Genomic DNA, 24,564 nt, shown 5'->3' with positions numbered 1-24,564 from the left:
TGTTATCTTACTGTTAACCACATAGGTGGTTAATTGTATTTGTATTAGTATTTTAGGTAATTGTATTAGTATTTTACAGAAGAGGAAAACTAAAGCTCAGAGGATTTTAATAATTTGCCACTCATTCAGAAGCAGAAAAGGGAGTTCATCTCAGATTAGACATTCTCAGGCAGCATTCAAGGAAGAGATATAACTTGAAAGTAGCCTTTCTTTCCATCAAGGTATATCTCTTCCTTGAATGCTGCCTGAGGGCAGGGCTTACATTTTGCTAATTTTGAGGTCTACATACCACCTTTCCTGCTATCATCCAATCAGTGGACACTCAATAAATACTGCTGAAATTACAATGTTAAAAATGGTCAGTTTTCACTAAGATTATTTTTCAGCAGAGATTTCAATTTAAAAGTTTATAACAGCTTGTAGGCTAAGTTAATACTTTTCATTCATACATTTATTAAAATATGAGATAACAAGCAAATTTCCAATTACTCAAGTAAATAATTAATTTTCATGGATAGTTTTATTTAAATTTAACAGCAAACCACCCACTGATATTTAATAAACTAAAATTGCTGCTTAGTCTTTTGATACTGTTGTAGAAATACATGTATGCATATTTCAGTGCTATTGCAAGGTGTAAAATTTACGATTTAAAAAAGAAATGACTTATGAGCGATTCTAAAAGAGAGCTTATAAAAATTCTGGACTTTGTGGTCAAAATTTCTTTCTAAATCAAAGCTACCTACATTAAAAATTAATCAGATTTATTAACCAAAATACAGTCTTCCCTTGATATCCATGGAAGACTGGTTTTAGGACACCCTTGGATACCAAATGCTTAAGACCCTTATATAAAATTGTGTAGTATTTGCATTTAGCCTGTGCACATCCTTCTGTATACGTTATTTCATATCATGATAATACCTAATACAATGTAAATGCCTTGTAAATTGTTATTATGCTGTATTGTTTAGGGGATAATGACAAGAAAAAATGTCCACATGTTCAATATAGATGCAACCATTCTTTTTTTCCCTCAAATATTTTCCATGTGAAGTTGTTGAATCCACAAATGTAGAACCAATGGATATGGAGGGCCAATTGTAATGTACTACTGAAGAGGAACAAAGCATCTTAACTTTGGGCAAAGGTTAAAAAAAAATGACCTTAATACTTTAGCTTACATCAATAAAACTATCATTCACTAAAAATAGGGATTAAAATGATAATCGTTAAAATCCTCTATTAATCATGAATGCATCAATTTGCATTTAACAACCAGCATTTATCATTAGATATTCCTGGCAACCAATTAAATTACTAAACCACATGCATTTTCTTCAAAGACATAGCTAAACATTTATTAGATACGCCATGAAAATATGTTACCTCAAATAGGGTTAATTTATGCTGCCATAGCTATATAAGACTGTACAATTCACTGACTAGTCTTCAGTCGTGAAGTTATGTAAATAAGCCAAGGAAAGTAATCCACAATAGAGAGATGTGGTTTCACAGCTCCAAGCTAAGTAATTAGATTTACACTTGGCAGTTCAGAGCCAGTGAGGGACTCTCACACTGAGTATCTGCAGCTCTTCTCATGAAACCCAAGCTTTTAAGTGATAAATAGATTTGGGTTATCACTACTGAATTATATTTAGAACACTATAATTCATTACTGAATTATATTTAGAACAAATTTCTTATCAATTTCACTTAAAATCATTTTAATATTTATCAGCTTGTATGTTTGAGTTGTGGAGAGCTTTAACTGCTACATTTTATTAAAAGAAATCAATAATACTTTATATTTCCTTAAAAGATACTTGTTATCAAATGTATAATAATTTAAAAAACCAGAGGACTTAGTGTACATTACATACCATGACAGCAAAAATAAAAGTAGTCATATTTTAAGCCAACTATACAAAATATTATATTACAATCAATTCACCAATATAGCAAGATATTGTACAATGTGTTTAGAAACATAAGATATATTTCAGCAGTCTCTGAAATATTAGTACTCCCAAAATAGAACAAAAAGTGCAGTTTAAGTATGAAATTTTAAAACAGTAAATATTTTGAATAAATTTCCCCTTTACTGTAAGTTTTTCCTTTAATGAAAACCATGTTTTCTTAAGCATATGTATTTTTTCTAGAAGTAATATATTTTATGTCATCCAACTGATGCTTGAATACATTTTCTATACATTCTTAAACAGGCCATTTTATATGTGTACCATATACATTTATGCATTCAATTAATCTGAGATATGAATTCACTTCTGCAGTTTACATTTATAAACATAAATAAACTAATATTATAATGCTATAGAGAAATGTGTATTTTACACCTTAACATTTTCTTGAGCATAGATTGTTATAATTTTTATTTGATATTTATAATATACAAAACAAAATAAACATAATCAAACATGTTAATTTTACTTGCTCATAATTACTTATGCAAATTTAAATATATATATTTTTTGTTTTGAAAACACTTCTTAGCAATCTTGACTAACTTACCAAATTCTTACCTGATGACAGACTAATGTATACAATATGCAGACTTGTGATGAATATCAGCAATGTTTAAGAATCAAGTAGACCTACGTTCAAATCATAGCTCAGCATTTATATACTAGATAAACTTAGGCAAGGTAACCTGTGCTTCAATTTTTATCTGTAAGATGGAGACAATAGTATCTGCCTTACAAGGGTGCTGTGGGAACAACAAACAGCAATTACAAATACTAGGAAGAAGCCTGGCACATGGAAAGTGATCTATTTGGTAGGACAAGGTTTAGTTGTTTTACAGAAGTTTTTCTGACATTCACTCCAGATTTATTTGCTAAACTTCCCATTCACTGGGACCAAGACTAATAGTGATCTCTCTGTGGCAAGAGGAAAACAAAATTACACTTCTTTTTACACTTAACAATTCTTTTAATACTTAGAAGCTGCCATCAGATCTCCAGAATGACTTTCTCTTTCTTGAACTAAACACCACCAGTTCTCAATCCCATTTTTCATAAATGATGGTTTCTCATGGGTTGTCACTTGACGAGTTCTATATACTTTATACTTCTTCAATACTAAAAAGCATACATCCACGCAAGATAATTTGCTGAAGAAATGACTTTTTAAAATGTGTAAATGCTTCAGGTCTAAAGTGTTCTTAGCTTGACTATACGGTTTAATATAATTTTAAAGTTGTATCAACTTGAACATCAACTCCAGTTAGAAACTTGAAAAAAATTTTGGTAACTTAAAATCATTATGAAACTGGAGATCTTTCACCCACACTATTGAAAATTTCCTGAGGCCTCAGATTTTTCAGGCAAAAGTTTTAAAATTATTCTTTTCTTTTCTTTTTTCTTTTGTTCCAATTGGAATTTATAAACATATTCTCTGAATTGTTTTCTCTCTTTAGGGCATTAAATGAAAATTTAATTAGTGGTTAAATGAAAATATCAGTTTTATGGTAGGGAAAAAACTTTGAAATGGAAGTGAAAAAGCCAAAGTTCTAGTCTCAATTCCTAAGCATAAGCATATCTCACTTTGGGCATAGTATTAGGCTTAGTTTTCTCATCTTTAAATAAACAGTGGGACTAGGAGAACTTGACAATGCTTTAGAAGATTTAATGACAAAATCAGCATAATAAAGATCTATTAAATATCATCTTTAAAATACTTTTTTTATGAAATAAAATTATTAGCGTTCTGATCAGAAGAGGTTAAAAATATCATTTGATAAATATAACCTACAATTTAAAAAAATTAGAATATTATCCATTTTAACTTTTAAGTAAATAATATACCTCAACAGTATTTTTGGCAATGATTCAAATTATAATGACAGAATATTTATATCATGATATGAATTAAAGATATATATATATATATATGATGACTATAGAGTATATCTTCTTTATATCATATTTGATGGTAACAAGTTTCTGATATACTCATAACTGTTATTTATGTTAAAAGCATTTAAATTGAAAATTTGATTTTGTTATGGGTTTTTATATAAAAAGCATTCAGCTAAACTAATAAACTGAGAGGTGCAAGTTTTGGTCTGTATAGTGAAGACAGTATGAATTGTGAGAGTCTCTACATGCAGGAAATTCACATTAGTGAGAAAAAATAACACTAAGGGTGGAAAAGCCGTGAAAAGGTGTACCCTCTACTTTCAGGCTCACTGCTGGTGTGTAGAGTTGGGGCAGCATTTTCAGTTACCGGTCTGTCTTAGTATATATACAAATACTTTATACCTGATTTAAGAAAATAAAGGAATCACAGTTGTTCAATGAATAAAAAATATGTTTGAAACCATACAGTATATGCTATTAGTATTCACTCAGTACATACTATTAGCATTCAAGCTGGCATTTTAGGACCAAAAGGGAAAACTGCTGATTTGCTTGGTCCAATGCATATATGACAAAGTAGATGACCAAATCAAATCCCATGTCTGTAACAAACATGAAATTGAGACTCTATATGTGGAATAAATCTACTAAGTATCACCACAGAACAGAAACTACTAATCTTTATATAAATTATGAAAAACTAATGCTGTAGGGAAGCAGTTTAAAATTTTATTTTAGCCATGGAATTTGTTTGTCAAAAAAACTCTTGTAGCAGCTCAATATATTAAAAAAAAAAAAAAAATTAAAGCAACTGATAAAGATCTGAGAGAGATCCAAATCTTTTTTCTTCCTTCCAAATAGCTCACCTCTCTCTAATCCTAACCTCATGACAGCAATTTCTGTGGCACCTCAGAGCACTCTGAGGCAGTCTAAATATTACAGGTATAGGGAGAAATCTTCTAGTAGAAAGGGACTGTTGAAAATTACATTTGCTCTTGTATAAAAGTTTCTCATCATCCCTTTCATTTTACTGAATAATATTTTTAGGAAAAAAAATTGGTAAAAATATTCATTTAAAAAATAAAACAGGCCAGGAGGTGGCTCATGCCTTTAATCCCAGCACTTTGGGAAGCCTAGGCTAGAGGATCACCTGAGGCCAGGAGTTTAAGACTAGCCTGGGCAACAAAGGGAGACCCCCACCTCTAGAATAAATTTAAAAAAAAAAAAAAAACCTGGGCACAGTGGTAAATTTCTGTAGTCCCAGCTGCTTGAGGGGCTGATGTTTTAAGTGGCTTGAAGCCCAGGAGTTTGAGGCAGCAGTGAACTATGATCACACCACTATACTCTAGCCTGGGTGATAGAGTAAGGCTCCATTTCAATCAAAAATATAACAGTTTCATTGTTTCTAAAGAGTTTATAAAACCATTCCCTACTAAAGGGATCAGGTTTGTTTGCAGCAATTGCTAATTCCAAGTCTGAGAAATGGAAAGTACAAAATTAGATCTTAGAAGATCCTATTGTGCCAAAAGGTAAAAACTAGAAGCTAGCTTGAAGGGGCTTCCACTGGCCAAATTTGTGCCTATATTATATTCAAAGTAAATAGGATAGTTATACATTGTAATACTTTCAAGAAGTTTACAGAAATGGAAATTATTAAAGTCCACAGAGATATAAATTAATAAATAGGGGAAAGGAAGCTATTCTGTACCTATAGTGGGATGAGGGAAATGGCGGACTTAGAAAATCATCAAAAGATGATAAAATGAATGGATAAAAGTTTGATGAGGGAAACTATATATTTAGTCACAAAAGTATCTCCTCCCTTATTAGAAGCAAAGGGGAAAATAGCAACTTTACATGGAGAAACTTAGAGCAAACAACCTTTAACAAGGGATAAAAATGAATGTCAGCAATACTGGACAAATCCAATAACATGTACATCCTAACATGAAGGTAGTAAGAAAGATATAACTTCACTTCTGTTGTATTATTGTTATAAAACCAATAAGGCTTAATTATGAAGAGACTATAGGCAAACCCAAATTTGGAGTCATTTTACAAAATAATTAATATATGCTCTTTGAAAAATGTCAAAGTCAAATTCAGAAAGACAAAATAAGATCAAAGAACTGTTCTAAATTAAAGGAAACTAAATGGACAGGATAAATTTATGCAATATGCAATCCTGGACAGGATCTTGAACCAGAAGAAAATTATCTATATGTAACAGACATGCACGTTCTGCACATGTAACCCAAAACTTAAAGTATAATAAAACAATTTTCTTTATAACTGGTGGGAGGAAAAGTTATCTATAAAATACTAGCAAACCAAATTTAGTAGCATATTAAAAAGATTACACACTTCAGCAAAGTAAGATTTGTCCCAGGAATGTAAAGATTGTTCAACATATGAAAACCTATCATTGTAATATACCAAATTAACAGAATAAAGAAACAAAATTACATCATTGATGCACAGAACTCACAGCTACCATCTGAATGGTGAATGATTGCAAGTTTTCTCCTAAGACCAGAACCAAGACAAGGATGCCTAATTTTGGTACTTCTATTAAACATTGTACTTGGATGTTCTAGCCAGAGATATTAGACAAGAACAAAAATTATTCAAAATTGAGAATAAGGAAGTAAAACTATCTCTATACGTGAAAAAAAAATCTTATATATAGAAAATACTAAAAATTCCACAAGAAAACATATTAGATCTAAAAAACAAATTTAGCAAAATTATAGAATACAAAATCAATGCTTAAAAATCAGTCTCACATCTATAAAGTAGCAATGGAGAATTCCAAGAGAATAATTAAGAAAGAAATTTCATTTACAGTAAGACCTAAAGAATAAAATACCTAGGAATAAATTAAACTGAAGTCAAGGACCTGTACACTGAAAATTATAAAACATTGCTAAAACTAATTAAAGGAAATGACCTCTCATATCCATTAATGTTAGAAACAAATTTTTGGTTCTGCAAAAGAAATAGTACTTGAACGTACATTTTCTCAGCAAGGCAAATTTACCTCTATAGAAGGGTGCATCTCGTGGATGGAGCAATGGCAAGAGCACCACAAACAAAGGAAAGCAGAGGTTTTTATTCCTAATGCAATGGGTTTCTACTACTGTGTCCTGTCTCCATTGGCTGGAACTGGACTGCATAATCAAAACTGGTCCTTGTTGGCTAATTTCAAGGGTACAGGGAGGGGATTATACTGGCAGGAAGGACAATTTTGGTGGGAAGAACCATTGCAGCAGGAGGGGTAATTTGCAGAGTGAGTGGAATGTGGGCCCTATAGATAAGGACTGGTGGGGAAGTTGCCTACTGAGACAAAGGCAGGGAGACACAAAGAGTAAGGAAGTCTGGCATTGAAAGCAGGAAACTAAGAACAAGGAAACTTAAACAAGCTAAACGTTTGAAGAAAAAATTCTTACTGTATTTAACAATGAATTTGAGGACTTACCAGTTTTTAGATAACAATACTACCCAAAGTAATATAGAAATCCAGTGAAATCCCTATCAAAAATCCCAAAGGCATTTTTTGCAGAAAAATAGAAAAAGCCATTCTACTCAATTCAACAGGTAAGGAAGACTATACTTTGAGATAGTTCTTGGTAACAAGGTTATAGAAAGAGTCTGTTAAGAATACTGAATTATAATAAGTAATATAAAAGGTCAATGGCATCAGAAGACAGTGTTGGCCTGATGAATCAACCAGTTAAGATAGGCACAACAATTATAAAGTACATATGAGCTGCTGTCAAAATGTTGAATTTGAAAGTTAGTCCTATAAGAAGATTACTTAATTTAAATTTATTTTGGGGAGTGTCAAATTCATTAATCAAAGATGAAGAGTCCTATATAATTCTGATGTGCTAAATTTTAACATAACTTTTCTTTCCTGGAGTTTAAAGCCCGTCACATTCTGAAACACATCTTATTTTCAGCTTATTTAATTTGACTGGTTTATGTCTCAAACATTTACTTTTATTGAGTAAAAATAAACAAATATATATGATAATTTATTCAACACATATTTATTGTTTATTATATATTAAGTAGTGTTAGAGATACTGGACTATGACAATAAACAAAATGGTCAAACCTGCATTCATCCTAGAGAAAATAGAAAATAAGCACGTAAATATGTAAAGCATTAATTAATAAAATGTTGGTAAGGACTATAGAAGGTGATAATTGATATGGTTTGGCTCTGTGTTGCCACCAAAATCGCATGTCAAATTGTAATCCCATGTCAGCAAAAGGGCCTGGTGGGAGGTGATCAGATGATGGGGGCAGACTTCTGCCTTGCTGTTCTTGTGATAATTAGTATAATGAGTTTTTTTGCTAATTAAAATGTTTTGAATTGATTAGAAAAAAAGTTATACAGAAAAGTAGAAAAAAAGATATAAATTTCTAAAGCTAAAGGAACAGTAAAACATTTACTGTTCTTCATATGATGTGCTTTTCTAGTAACGTATACTTTTCCTTTGTAAGGATTATTTATCAAATCTGTGCATTTACACTTTATGCATAAATATTTGGTTAATGTGTTTTTCATTATCAAATTATAAATAATACTAATGCAGGAAGTTTTTGCTTTATACCTTAAGCACAGTAACTGGCACACACTGAGTATTCAAAAAATATTTGCTGAATATTGCTAGTATTGTCTTAAAACCACCTCCATTCTGTTCAATACCTAGTTGTTCAATACCGGGTTCAATACTCAATCCAGATGTAGTTCACATGCCATAAGAGAATGTAGGAGTGTCTATATTTGGTACTCTGCTTACCCCAGTTCTTACCTTAACAAGGCAAATAGACTACAGAAAGAGACCATAAATCATGAACCATTCTCAGCACTTCTGTAAGTCTATGAATCATTTCCATTTAAAAATTTCAGTCTACCACAGATTATATGTATATTATTAATTCTAAAATGTTCATATAGACACATATACATACAAGTGAAAGTTTTAAAGAATATATACTGGAGTTAACCTACTTATAATAAATTCAATAATGCAAAAAAATTGCACACTAGTTTAAAAAACTCAAGCACCCTGAATTCATGCTTTCTCAAAGATGTTCTCAAAATATGACTAAAAATGTAATGGTGCAGCCCAAACCATGATAACTGATCTTAGTTAGTCCCCATAGCATAAACATGGATCCATTTAATTCATTGCTAAATCTGGGTCAATCCAATCATGGCTGATAAACAGAATTAAGAATTATTCTTCAAACATTACAGTATCATACAAAGAAAAGTATTTTACTGACTTTGAGGGAGTCCGAATTGCATTTACATTTGCTATTGATAGCCTCTAAACAGCAACATTTCTTCAGTAGGGTAAATTAGGCAAGACCAGCTAGTCTATTACTATGCAAATAAAATTCATTAGGAAGCTAACAATTCTATAGATACCACTGGGCTTTAAGGCCTATTATTTTTGAACATTATAAGATGTTCTGGATTGAATCTGATTTGAGAAAAATAACAACATAAGATGTATTTTTAAGACTTCTATCAATATTTTTCATTTCTTTTCTTAGACAATAATCACTATAATTCTTAAACATTCAACTGTACATTTAATATCTCAAATGATACACTTAAAATGATTCTTTTTATTAGAATTCACCTTATTTTTTTAAATTGCTCAAGCAAAGGAAATCCTACTAAGTTAATATACTGGGTATCAACTTTACTAGCTAGAGTAATTAAAACTAAAGTGCTATAAAGGGAAAAAATCATAAAATTGTAATTCCTTTTAGATGTGTGCTTGACTGTCTCTTTCAGTTTTTGGGCCACTTTCATAAACATGTCTTAATTATCCTCAAATCTGTATTGTACTCTTCAATAGGGAGTCTTCATTAAAAGCAAAACAAAACAAAACAAAAAAACACAACGAAAAAAATTATCTGCAAACCCACAGGTGAGGCAGTTACATTACACTTAACAAACGAAAAGAAAAGAAAAGAAAGGCAAGTTGTCATTTGTCCACTTATGAAATCATTTAAATTTATTTGACTTTCTCCACTTGATTTCAAAAATACAGCTGTAAGAGAGTGTAGATCAGATGTTATAGTTGAGAAAGAGAGAAATAGAGAAATAGATCTAGGTCCATGGAGAATAAGAGAATAAGACAAAAAGACTATTGGAGAGAGAATGCAATGTAAGATTAGAAGGTTAGAAAACTTTTTTTAAATTAAAAAAAAAAAAAAAAGTAGTCTGCTATCCTACAGAGGTTTAGTAGACCTTGTGTGTCCCTTCCAGACACACCCTGGGTCCTGTTGAAAGATAATCCTCCATGAAATTTCTGGTGTTCCTACCCATCCAGGGCATCTGAGTAATAGAAACTAAAGTGCTAATCAGACAGAGAATGTCTTCATTTCCCCAGAGCCATTTTCTCCGATTCAAAGGGTAAAAATCCTAGAGACTCCTTTCTTATCTCCCAGTGAGTTAACTGTTTACATTCCAGGATATAGGCCTTTCTTTCATTCTTCAGGAAGTCTGTGTAAGTTCCAGAATAGAAGATAAGGTCCCTGCATGGCCAATTGGTCTACTTTTTTGTCTCCTCTCTTTCACTCTCCAGAGGACAGAATGAGCAGATGTGCCCATAGCTCCTATAGAAGCTCAGTGTTTCATAACTTTTGGAGTACGTCTCCTGTGGTGCAACCCACGCACATGCAGTAGCTGGCTCTTGCCCTGTAGATAGACCAGTGGAGAGTTAGGGAGAAGCAACACAGTCTGTCCCCTAACCCAGGTGTCTTGTGTTTGTCTTTGTGTGTGTGCAGAATTTAGGAATAAAGTTAGTCTATGGAAGGTTATCTTTCAGTATGCAGGTAATGCAACATCTTAGACACTTCACAGTTTCAGACTTATTTAACAGGTTTCTGACTGTATTTCTGCAGCAGTTACTAATTTAAATGCTGTGCTATTTAGAAATGGCCAATCTATTTTATTTTTTAATTATACTTTAAGTTCTGGGGTACATGTGCAGATCTGGCAAGATTGTTACACAGGTATACACATGCCATGGTGGTTTACTGCATCCATCCCCCCATCATATACATTAGGTATTTCTCCTGTTATTCCTTCCCAATCCCCTTACACCCTGCTATTCCTCCCCTAGCTCTCCCACCTCCCCAACAGGCCCAAGTGTGTGATGTTCCCCTCTCTATGCTCATGTGTTCTCATTGTTCAACAGCCACTTATGAGTGAGAACATGCAGTGTTTGATTTTCTGTTCTTGTGTCAGTCTGCTGAGAATGATGGTTTCCAGCTTCATCCATGTACCTGCAAAGGACATAAACTCATCCTTTTTTATGGCTGCATAGTATTCCATGGTGAATATATGCCACATTTTCTTTATCCTGTCTATCATTGATGGGCATTTGGATTAGTTCCAAGTCTTTGCTATCGCAAACAGTGCTGTAATGAACATACTTGTGCATGTGTCTTTATAATAGAACAATTTATAATCCTTTGGATATATACCCACTAATGGCATTGCTGGGTCAAATGGTATTCCTATTTCTAGATCCTTGAGGAATAGCCACACTGTCTTCCACAATGGTTCCACTAATTTATACTCTCACCAACAGTGTCAAAGTATTCCTATTTCTCCACATCCTCTCCAGCATCTGTTGTCTCCAGATTTTTTAATGATTGCCATTCTAACTGGCATGAGATGGTATCTCAATGTGGTTTTGATTTGCATTTCTCTAATGACCACTGATGATGAGCATTTTTTCATATGTTTGTTGGCTGCATAAATGTATTCTTTTGAAAAGTGTCTGTTCATATCCTTTGCCCACTTTTTGATGGAGTTGTCTGTTTTTTACTTGTAGATTTATTTAAGTGCTTTGTAGATTCTGGATATCAGCCCTTTGTCAGATGGGTAGGTTGCAAAATTTTTTCCCCATTCTATTGGTTGCCAGTTCACTTTAATGATAGTTTCTTTTGCTGTGCAGAAGCTCTTAAGTTTAATTAGATCCCAAGAAATGGCCAGTTTATTTACCATAATATAGTGATAGCTACACTTCTCATCTTCTCATTTATAAAAACCAAGAAAAACATGAGATGAGATCTAAGGCTATGTTATTCTCTTAAAAACAGAACTTAAATATAGACACATAATTTCTTTCTTCCCATCACCCTCACTTAAATACACTACTATGAAAATAAACAAAAATTGATAAAAACTCCAACTACAAATAAAGACAGTACAAATCTACAATGGCTAATCATATTTGAATGTTTATCTCCTTTTTTTTCACCTTGAGAAAATACGTGGATAATTGTATCAGATTTCCTTGGCACATAAAATTTCATATTCAGTTTTAATAAAAAATACTGTCTTTCCAATTTTATCAAATGATTTCTACAAAAATGTAGTCAACAAATGCTTATAGTAGTGACCTAAGCTTAATAACTATATCTACAAACTGCTTAAGTCCAGGTATCTAGTGGAAAGCAGCTAATAAATAAATCAATACATCATTCTCTAGAATGAAATATATAGCTGTCAAATAAACTTCTGATAATATAATGTAAAATATTCCCAATGGCTGTTTAGAGAATTTTCTACAACTTTATAAATACAGAAAAATGACTGCAAGGGGTCAAACATTACTTCAGCATGACAAAAATCTATATTTATACAATAAGTGGGAAGGGGGGTAAAGAAAGAAGCACTCAAATAATTCACAAATAAAAGTAATGCTAAGTAAATTTGATATGGCAGAAACACTGGTACTGAGAATTGGAGATGCTTATTTTATCTGCAGAATAAAAACTTTTTAGGCAAAGGGCCAATGGAAGTTTCATTATTTAAGTTAGCGTGATGAAATTTGTTTTGATTTTATATAATTAATTACTCTCATATAAACTAAGAAACAATGCTTAGAAATAAAAATAATTTTCTTCAGATAGTAATAAATTATATTAGTCAATTTTTAAACGTGGCTTCTTAGAAACAGAAATTTCAACTAACTTATAAACAACGAGGAAAGAGAAAATAAGCCACACATCTAAACAAAGGCTGATGTTCAGCATTAATCCAAGGTTGGAGAAGACTTTTTTTCTCTTTAATATCAGAAGGCCTTTTATTCCTTAAAATTGAAGGTAAATTTTGAGTAAGAAGCTGCAAACTAGGAATTTAACTTTTTTGACAATATGGAAAATAACCTACATTAACTTACTAAATATGCCATAATCTCTGAGGAAGTTTCTAATTTCTTCTCCTATCACTGTAACGAAGTTTGTATAACAAGAAAAATCTCAATAGATTTAAGGCTTTAATTATTTTCCCATTCTGCAAGTTACACAGGAGGAGGGGAATTATTAACAGGAATGATAAAGCTGTACTTGCATTTGGTAACACAAAGAGAAGCTTACAAATGAGACGTCTCATTAGTTTGAGCAGATGGGTCAAAATTAAAGGCTGAATCACCAACTTTTGATTTCCCAATAGCCAAGAAGAGCTTGAAGTCTTGCAGAGTAGGACTGCTGAAAAGTCAACATGAAAAGATTTTCTCCATCTGTCATCACACATGCCTGAGTGGAACACAACTGCCTCCTACTGTTTTTAATACGTTTAAGGCAAAGCTGAACATAAAATCTATTAAGTACATGAGCACACAAGTTTAGATGACTGAAACCCATGGAATAGTATGATCAGAGAATGTCAGCATGGCTTTTGAACATGAAATTTGTTTTAATCCAAATAAGGAGAAACAAATTGAATTTATTTATATATTTAAAAAAAAAAAACCTTAATTTTTTGCCTAAAGAGTGTTTAGTTGTCTGAAAGTCATAGTTCTTTTTTGAATGGACACATATTTCAGTCTTCTCAGTAATGGTTTGAAATGTAAGTCCTCTGATAAAATCAAAGTACTTAAAGAAACCAAACCAGGGAGAGATCCGAGATACTGAAGAACTTGAAAGCAACACCAGAGGCAAATTTCAACTACTGGACCATAGTCCTGACGTGTTTCATATTTCCCATCATCCTTATTTCACTAAGTATGTTAAATCTTTGACGACAAGGTAATTCATCAAAATCAAATCATATTTACCACAGACTTCCCATGCATATGATGATATACTGAGAACTAAATCAACAGTATTTCCTTATAACCCAGTCTTTTGTGGTAGGACCTGTCCTGTTGGAACACAAAAAGTAAAAGGACAACATTGTGTAGAAGATACTGATTAAAAATTTTAAATATAATCCCTTTATCAAAGCATATTTTTACATTTTAAAGCTATCATTTCTATTTACAGTTCTGTCATATTTTTGAATGAGAAAAATACAACAGATTAAACTATAGGAATAACAGAAAAAAAAAGATAGAAAACGAAGGGACTAAAATGCATCAATAAAATGGAAGGACAAACACCAACAGCAGTCACCCCTGGTAGTGAAATTAGCAGCGATTATTTTTTCCCCTTCATGTTTAGTTTTTGGTATGCCTAAGGGTTAAATTTTAAACTCTTTCTTTATTCAATCTCTTTTGTGTTAATCAGCTTATTTGTTAGAGTACAACATTTTGTTAAACAATAAAAATTAAACTAAAGTTTACTTTTTAATAGGGTAAAACAAAACTGTGCCAGGGAGCTACTACTAAGAGAGTAGAATTATCATAAAATTATCTATTTAAAATTAAGAATCCTTTAGAGGTTCATGATGTTTGTTCCAATGTAGATGACACTTTTTAAAGTATCTCAGACAAAGCATTGTCTAGCTATGGTTAAAAGAATGGTAGCTTCTTTGCAGTTCAGTCTATTTCACTATAGACAAATTGTGCCTCGTTACATCTAGCTCTCTACGACTTCCATCCATTGGTTCGAATTTTCTTTGTGCAAAATAGAACATAATTTATTTCCATATGACAGACTTTCTATCACCACTCTCCTCCAAAATCCACCTGGGTTTTCTCTTAAGCAGTCTTAATACTCTGGTTTCTCTTGACCATTAATTCAAATTATAAGTATTTCAAACCTTTCACAATTGTAGTAACCTTCTCTTGAACCTCTATTCTCAAAATGTGATACAAAATGACCAAAGAACTTGGTAATAAGCCAAATTACAATGAAGTTTTCACCTTTCTTAATTTGAACTTTTTTCTCTCTGATAACATTTAAGGTTTCATTAGTTTCTAAAAGTATATATAATACTTGCTTGAATTAAATTGAATTTATTCAATTAAAATTATCAATTTTTTCCAAGATGGTGCTTCTTTAATACCTATGAAATTTATTATTTGAGTTTAAATGCAGTATTTTATATTTATCCATGAGAAATTTTAGTATGTGAAATATGACTACTACCCAGTTAAGATAAATTTATATCTTGGTTCTTTCTCACATGATGTCCTAATGTTCATCATTGGCAAATTTTATATACATTTAAATGAAAATACATTCACACAGAAAGGTATCTGAGGGGTGCCTGAAGAGACTTCCCTCTAAACAACACTTTTCAACCAGGGGCACTTTTGTACCTGAAGGAACATCTGGTAATATCTGGAGCCAGTTTGGGTTGTGATCTTTGGGGTGATGAGAGTCACTGGTATCTACTGGGTAGAGACTAGGGATGCTGCTAAACAACTTACAGTATACAGGACAGGACACACCCTCCAGCCCAACACAATAATTCCGTCCAAAATGTCAATAGTGCCAAGGTCAACAGGCAAAATACAATCAACTGGCTAGGACATATATATTTAATTTAGGTTCATTTCTCCCTTTAACAAAGATAAATAATCAAGTTATGTCAGAGGATAATAGACATAAGGATAACAGACTTTCAAGGTTGAAAGTCCAAAGGGACTTACATGTATCTGAAAATTAGAACCTGAATAAAGATTCTTTTTTCTCTGTTGCAAACATTAAAATTGTGAAGATCATGTAGAAACATTAAAAAATGTTTATTATTCATTAAGAAAAAGAGTGAGTATAAAACTGTATATATGGTATAATTTAGTAATGGAGTATAATAATTAAAATTAAGTTTGAAGGAGCAAAATTAAAAGGCACATGTGTGAATGGATAAGACTAGTGGGAAATGTATAAAATTGCAATTATAATATTAACATGGTAAAATAATAGAAAACTATAAATAATTTTAATGTTGTCATTTTATTTTTATAGCTACAAAACAGTATAGGAGAAAAGTAGGTATTTCTAAAAAAAACCTGAAGTCCTACTATTATGGAAAACTAATGTCATCACTAATCATTCAAAAATAGAAACTGTGAGACCTGTAGACTAAACTTTACTTCTTAAGGCATACATCTTAAAGAAAGATCAAAGTTATCCTGCTCTAATTCTTGTTTGGACTAAGGCACCGTAATACAAATCTGGACATGATCTCAGATCCAAAAGTTGGTTAGTAGGTTCTTAAACTGCAATCATACTTTACACAATCACCCATTGCGCATTTTTAATCAGACAAGAATATAGCTTAGAAGCCACACATTCTTAAAGACCTGACAGTCTTGGATGGCAAGACGTACACACAAAAGTTGGAGAGGTAATGTTTATTTCTAAATTCTGCCTCAGCTGTGTGCATTCTCTATTCCTAGGTTCTTCATGCCCTAGAGCAACCCACCCTGGTCACCTGAAGTCTTCTCTTGGGTATCCCATCTAAGTCTGTCCTTTCTAACCATGCATCAGTACTGTGAATCTAGGCAAGTGTGAACCATGCACCAGTACTGTGAATCACATCAGTACTGTGAACCAACTTTGTCCTATCAGAATTTACCATAACAAGAACATAACTTCCTCAGTCATCTTTCATTTTGAAAAGTAATGCAATGAATGGATTTACACTAAAAATAAAAGATCTGGCAGTAAGATCTTATCTCTACTGACTAAACACTCCTAGCCAGCATCTGTGTTTTATAAATAATGATTCCTAAGGGGGCATCTAAGTCCCTATTATAGTGAGGGAATTATGACAGAAGAGAGAGAGAAGACAGTTCTCCTAGGATACCCTATATTACAACATGTATTTGGGTTTTTATCTAACTACAATGGAAGATACAACTGCTACTTTTCCCAAAATTTGGGGATAAAGCTGCATTTTATTTTTTAAATAAGTATTTTTAAATGTAACAACATATTAATGAAAAAGCTAGGGTCGTATAACAAATATCTTTCAATAATAATTATAAATAATATGATAAGGGCTATAACCCTAAAAAGCTAAGCAACCCATAGCTTCTAAAGCCTCAAAATAGCTGTGGTACTGGCAGTAATAGAATTATTAAGCTGTTTATTTATGTAAGCTTGAATTTACAATGGTATATGTTTATTTATGTGTTTATACATGGCTACATTTATTTATCAATATCAATAAGAAAAATCTTTCAAAACTTTCTCTTTTTACTCTAAAAAACTAAAAAGACTTATTCTGATGAAAAGCAATCCTATGTTCCATACTAAAGTACCAAGTACCTACTTACCTGGTCCTTAAGTGTTAACTATGACAGAAAAATAACAATTACTTTAATTTCTAGGGGCAAAACAATTACATTTCTATTAGTGGCCTCTTAAGATTTTTTCGTAATGCATGCAAGACTGATCAGTTACAAAGGGTAATGTAAGACATGGTAGATATTTTCCTGACTAGAGTAAAAAGATAAAATATCTACTATTTGTCCCATAGTAAAGCATTTATATTTTAATTTCCATTAATTAAAAAGAGAAGAAAAATTTGAGTACTAATTCATAATGAAATCTATCATAGACTAAAAAGGGTTCTCTTATTATGGGAGAAATACCACCACAATTAAAAATTATGATTCAAAATGTTATTAATTCACAGTTCAAAATTAAATGGAGACCCAAAATAGCCAACACAATATTGAAAGAGAAAAACAGTCAGAAGACAGACACTATCTGACTTCAAGACTTACAAACAGGTTAATGAAATAGAACAGATATCCCAGAAATAGCCCCACATAAATACAGTAAACATATATTTGGCTAAGGAAGAATAAGTGAATATAGTCTTTCAAGAAATGATGTTGGAACAACTGGACATCAACATGCAAAAAAAATGAATCTAGATGCAGACCTCATATGTTTTACAAAATTAACTCAAAATGGATCATAGATGTAAATGTAAACCACAAAATTATAAAAGTCCTAGAAGATAACATAAGAGAAAATCAAGGTGACTTGGGGATGGCAATAACTCTTTATATACAACACCAAAGACATAAAGGAAATAATTGAGAAGCTGGACTTTATTAAAATTTAAAACTCTGCTGAAGGACACTAAGAGAAATAAGAGGAAAGAGAATGAGAAGACAAGTAACAGACTGGAAGAAAATATTTCCAAAAGATATATCTGATAAAGGACTGTTACCAAAATATATAAAGAACTTTTAAAGCCAACAAGAAGAAATTGGCAAAAGAGTTGAAAAGAGATTTAACCAAAGAAGATGGACAAATGGCAAATAAGCTTATGAAAAGATGCTTAACATCACTTGTCATTAGAAAAATACAATTTAAAACAAGATGCTATTACACACCTGGCCAACATCCAAAACACTGACAAAACCAAATACTGGCAAGGACGTGAAGATGTTAAACAACAGAAATTCTCTAATGGGCATGAAAAATGGTATAGTTACTTTGGAAGACAGTTTGGTAGTTTTTTTCCAAAGCTCAACATACATCTACCATATGATCCAGCAATTATACTCTTTATTATTTAGTTAAATGAGATAATAACTTATGTCCCTACAAAAACCTGCACATGGATTTTACAGCAACTTTATTTATAATTGCCAAACTTGGAAACAACGAATATGCCTTTTGGCAGGTGAATAAATAAATAAATTAGTACACCAGGATAATGACATATTACTCAGTACCAAAAAGAACTGAGTTATCAAGCCATGGAAAGATATGAGGGAACCTAAAATACCTATCACTAAGTGAAAAAAGCTAAACTGAAAAGGCTAAATACTATATGGTTCCAACTATAAGATATTCCAGAAAAAAGCAAAACTATGGAGAGAGTAAAAAGATCAGTAGTTAAAGGGGAGGAGGGACAAACAGGCTGAACATGGGGTATGTTTAGGTCAGTGAAACAAATTTGTATGATACTATAATGGCAGATACATGTATTAATTATACATTTGCCAAAATTCATGGAATGTACAAAACAAAGAGTTAACGTTAATGTAAAATGTGGACTGCTGAGTAACATCTACATATCAATGTAGGTTCATTGATTGAATCAAATTATCCCCCCCATACTAGATGTTTATAGCGGGGGACGTTGTGCCTGTGTGGGAGTAGAAGCATACAGGAACTTTCTCTACTTTCCATTCAATGTTACTGTGAACCTAAAACTTACTTAAAAAATAAACTGTAGTTTTAAAAAATTAGATGGAGAAAACATTTAAATATTTATTAACCTTTTTGATACTGCCTATACAAATAGAATTTACAGACTCCACAGCTACATTCCTTAGCTAAACAATATAGTTTATATATTTTGTAATATAAAAGTTGAAAATAAATGTGCATGTTGATACCATCTAGCTAATTACACTGAATTTATTATACTCCTGCAAAGTGTCATACAGGACATTCTTTTAGAATCTTTTTTGAAATGCTTTAAAAAGTTTCTCTAGATAGCATTTTGGGATCATCATATATTCACTACAAATAAAATCTCATGAGGCAATCCAGAACAGAGATGGCAAACTATAGCCAGCAAGCCAAATGTACTTGTTGCCTATTTTTGTAAAAAAAAGTTTTATTGGAACACAGTTGTACCCACTTGTTAAAATATTGTCCATAGCTGCTTTCATGTTAAATAACAAAGCTGAAGTAGCTGCAACAGAGAACATAAGAGCCATAAAGCCTTAAATATTTGCTATCTGACTCTTTACAGAAAAATTCTGCTAGTCTCTGACATAGAACAAGTGGTTGTTATTTAGTAGGAATTTTTTTTTATTTAAAGAAAGAATATTGGTATTTTATATATTTTTATTCTTAAAATGATAAATAATTCAACTCACAAAAGTTTTTTATGAGGGTCAAAGTAGAACATTATATAAAATAAATGTGTGATATGTCACAACTGTTAGCAGAGACTCTATACCCATATGGCCTAGATCTGAAAGTGCTTAGTAGAATGACCTGAACATGTGACTTTATTTTGCAAAGAACTGCATTTTCTTCACCTGGCAAGTGAAGATAATAGGACCTGCCTCATATGTTGCTGAGAGAATTAAATTAGTAAGTATAAGATAACCTTATCAGTTTCATACACTTATTAAGAACTAGAAAAGGTTAGCTACTATTATTATTGCTAATATACAACTTAAAATACTTGCAATTTCCTAAAAAGTTATTCTTAAAACCAAGCACAATCTCTAGAGATTAATTATGAACGTGATTTTAAAACTATTTCCTAAACACAGACAAAATGCCTCAAGAATGCTCAGTGTTTCAGTGTTCAAGGAGGCAGTGTTCTATGCTCTCAAGTCCAAACCATCTTTGATTTACTTTATATATTGGGGTTGCAAACAAGATTTAGTCTGGGGTAAAAAGGTTTCACTACTCTTAAAGGGAATTTAAAAGCCAAAGGGCCAGTTAAATAGTTTATATGTCATAAAAAGCTAACATTGTTTTAAGAAATGCCATAATAAAGTTATTCAAAGAACCATGAACAATTGGGAAGTGAACAAATTTTATATAAGTGATTATTACCACTTCACTTTGACTTTGATAATCTTGATGGGAGTATACCGAACAATAGAAAATTTAAAAATTAAAGTGCTTCAAACACCATCAAATAATACAAAACTTTATAAATTGCATTTCAATTGACATTGCTTCATGAAAATAGTAAGAATATAATATTTAAAATTAAAAATGGCAAACAAAACAGCACGACCTATCAATATTGGGATGATAATATCTACAAATAGTTTTATGACCTACCCATTGGGCTAAAGCAGTTATTAAGAATTAGAACCTCTGAGTCATTGCCTCAGACTTAAATAAAAATTTTCTTCTGAAGAGACTAAAAATTAGTAATTTTTATCATTAAGCACTCTCTAAAAGCAGAATATAATAAATCAAGTGTACCTGGTGTCCAGCCTTTACTTGCTTCAAAACATTTTCATAACATACTTCATCCATGTTATTCAACTGCTGCATCTTAAAGGTTTTAAAACATAAAAAAATCAGATGAAACAATTATAAACTTTGTAACTGCAAATAAAATGTTGACAATTACAATCTAATTTTTAAAACTTTCAGACTACCTAGAATGAGAGATAACAAATATCTTATAAACATATAAAATATAACAATTTATAAAAAACATATACAATGCCACTTAAAAATGAAAATACAATAACTCAGATAATAGTTTCTGCGTACTAACTTTCTAAATGCACCAAGTTTTAAAAATACAGTATCTTTAAGGATATTCTGGTTAGTTACAGATATTTCAGAATAATTTTTAAAGTTCTTTCTGCTTTTCCGAGCAGCTTATTCTCCAGGCTATTTTTCTTATATTTCATTATATAAACCATACAGTTTTACTGTATGATTCTCAATGTTGTAAGAACACTACAGATCAAGTGTCAAATGGCACAGAGAGCTGAAACATAAGGCAACACACTATTTCTGTAACATATATTGAGAGAGGCTGCTATTCAGAATGCTTCTATAGAAACATTTTTCAGATTAATTGGAAATCTAATATAAAATCTATGAATTAAGTAAGGGTCTCTAAATATTCAAGGTGAGGGATAGCCCAATTAAACTGATTTGATATTCAGTCAAATAGATCTGACTAAAGATTTCTGGGTACATGTGATAAGTTAATACATTCATATAATTATCAATGTATTCGTATAATAATGAATGTATTATACCTAACTATGCCCAGAAAATATGTAAATCTATTATGTATCAATTTAAAAAAATGTAAAAGGGTCTCAAATCCCTTATTAATGATAAGAAAGTTTCTAACCAAAAAGGTAAGGTGGCTAACCCGAAGGAGTAGGCATGTGACCCAGCCTATTATCTCTCCAGTTAACATGTATTAGTAAGAGTTTAGAGTGGGATGAAAAGCATAATGTACATCTAAAATGGCAATGATTTGGATTTTTTTGCTTCATTAAGGTAAATATTTTAAAATACTGGAACTCTTATGACTTATAGTGGCTAAGCATGATGAGATGATAATAGGATAATTTACTCCCCACGAATAATTTAAAAACAACCCCCCCCCCATCCCCACCAAAGACAAAACTCCCAATAACTTTTTCAGCATACTTTGGATTCATTTCTGGCCAAAGCCATTATTCCAAATTAAACATAACACTCACAACATTCTCCCATCCTCTTTCATAACAAGTGAATCACATCATGAGTTTCTGAATGAAATTCTGAGAAACCTATAAGAATTTCTTTTTATAATGACCAAATTAACAACTCGACTATAAAACATATTAAAAAACACCCCTGGAGAAATGCTTAATGGTTATCAACCACAAATTTCAAATGAGTGTAAATTAGTAAACTTTAGTAAGACAAAAGTCTATACTTATAACAATCATATATACTTTATTATTTACACTATGTAAGATATATACAATTTTTGTAAAACAATTGTCAAATTTCTAAACCTTCAAAACAATTAGGACAGTTTATTATCTAACACCATTCCTTTCATGATTATAATAGTAACATACTGTAGTGAAATATACTTTGAATTTGATTAGCATTAGGTGATTTACCAATTTGTATGATGCAACTGAAAGAAAATAAGGTTTAAGATGGCTGAAAAGCATGTGAAACAATTTTCTTCTCTTTATAGCTCTGTGTGATAACCATCTGCCACCATTTAAATTATAAAGCTGAAAACATTCTAAAGAGACAAAAGAACCGGTTCTACATCTATCCTACTGATACATTAAAAATAACTAAATAATCAAATTATATTGAAACATAACTGAAAAAAAAGCAAATATTGCTGAAAAGCAGCAGTTGAAACAATTATGAAGGCTAAAATATGCATAATTGTAACTATTACCATATCATAAACTATCCCTTTGTGCACAAGTCTGAAATGACTCTCTGGAATTCTAAACATACCTTACTTTCATGCAATGCAGTTACAGGATATTAACTGTTGTATTATAGTAACAGTCACTTTGGATTTTTAGGTGAATATTTACTTATAATAGTATAAGGTAAAAATGGCTCTATTTTACTAATGAAATTGTTTTTAGACAAGAAATGATTGTAATACATTAAATACCAGGTTGACCTAGTAACATATTATTCTATTTTGTTCTATTTTAGTAAAGATGTCAAAAGCCCTGTGAATATTTTCCTAAAACTATTTCTTCTATAGAAAAAATAGGTGGTGTTGAACAGAATGATAAATGTTTAAATTTTAAGCAGTTTTCATTCTTATTACAAAATAAATATGTAATAAAGTTTTCCTTCATATTATAAGTCTATAACAGTGTGAATGGTATATGGTAGTATTCATTTTACAATTAGATAAACTTTTTAAAGCATAGAATTTTAGAAATGCCATTTATATAGATAATTAAGGTAATTATAGAACATTATAAGTTAAACAGAACACCTTCCTTAATGGTTGCCACTATGAAATTTTTTTTTCAATTGCGTCTGAGGTATTATTATTTCTATTAAACAAATATCACAAAATTTATACTGCTTGTTTAATTAGAGCTTTTATTATTTTACAATGCCCTTCAATCATTTCATATCAAAATAACTTTTTAAAACTTTTAACAGCTGAAAATACAAAGCATACACTGAAAACAGGAATGCAAACTATGGCAAGCTACTTTCTGTAGGAAGTCTCACTCTATTACAAATAGTTAGGAAGTATGCTTGATTTTGTCTAGGATATCACATCTGTAATGTGACTCAGTGGTCTCCAAAAGGCCATTTCAGTGGAGATCATGAAGGACTGAAATGGTCTTTTAGAGTCTCTAATGCCAAATAAGTATTCAATAATAATCCAACAAAAATATTTTTAGATAAGAAAAGTATAATTATTAAAATGGGTATTTACCTTATTTGCACATTTAATCCCCAAAAATGTCTGTCCAAGAGGTACTGGTCGAAAACGGCCATCAAAGAAGAAAAGTCCAATGTATGGATTAACATGTAAAAATGTGGCAACATCAAGGTAGTTAGGTAAAGTTGCAGACAGTCCAAGAATCCTTATCATACTCTGTGTGGATTCAACCTATATGAATTATTTTAATTAAATATGGGTTATTTAAATGAATTTAACCAAAAGACATTATCATTTGTTCTATTAATAGAACTTCTAAAAACTCTAAACAGAGATGAGTGTAGGGTCAATTGAGGGTCATATCATGTAAGACTTTGTAGCCCATAATTCACAAGCTTGATTTAACAGATACATAATAAAATTCCATAGCCACTATAATCAAAAATATACATAGAGGGTGAGTGTGTTGGCTCATGCCTGTAATCCCAGCACTTTGGGAGGGAAGGTGGGTGGCTTGCTTGAGCCCAGGAGTTTGAGACAAGCCTAGGCAACATGGCCAAACCCCATATCTACCAAAAAATAAAAATAAAAAACAAAAATTAGCCAGGA

The 24,564-nt window shown here is 31.5% G+C and overlaps 1 protein-coding gene across 3 annotated transcripts in view; it reads right to left on the bottom strand.

The window, feature by feature from the left end:
* Positions 1 to 24,564, bottom strand: part of ASCC3 (activating signal cointegrator 1 complex subunit 3) — a 361,903-nt gene that overhangs the window by 203,115 nt on the left and 134,224 nt on the right. For all 3 annotated transcript variants that reach the window (XM_037734022.1, XM_017515928.2, XM_017515926.2), the window contains exons 12-13: positions 24,010 to 24,186; positions 21,030 to 21,101 (exon numbers count right to left, since the gene is read on the bottom strand). In XM_037734022.1, the coding sequence (XP_037589950.1) occupies positions 21,030 to 21,101; positions 24,010 to 24,186 (249 nt within the window). The remainder of the gene's footprint in view (positions 1 to 21,029; positions 21,102 to 24,009; positions 24,187 to 24,564) is intronic.

Source organism: Cebus imitator, unplaced genomic scaffold, assembly GCF_001604975.1.
Source record: "Cebus imitator isolate Cc_AM_T3 unplaced genomic scaffold, Cebus_imitator-1.0 Scaffold566, whole genome shotgun sequence".
NCBI classification, from domain to species: Eukaryota; Metazoa; Chordata; class Mammalia; order Primates; family Cebidae; genus Cebus; species Cebus imitator.
The sequence above is the reverse complement of the archived record's forward strand: the minus strand, read 5'-3'. Positions and strand labels throughout refer to the sequence as shown.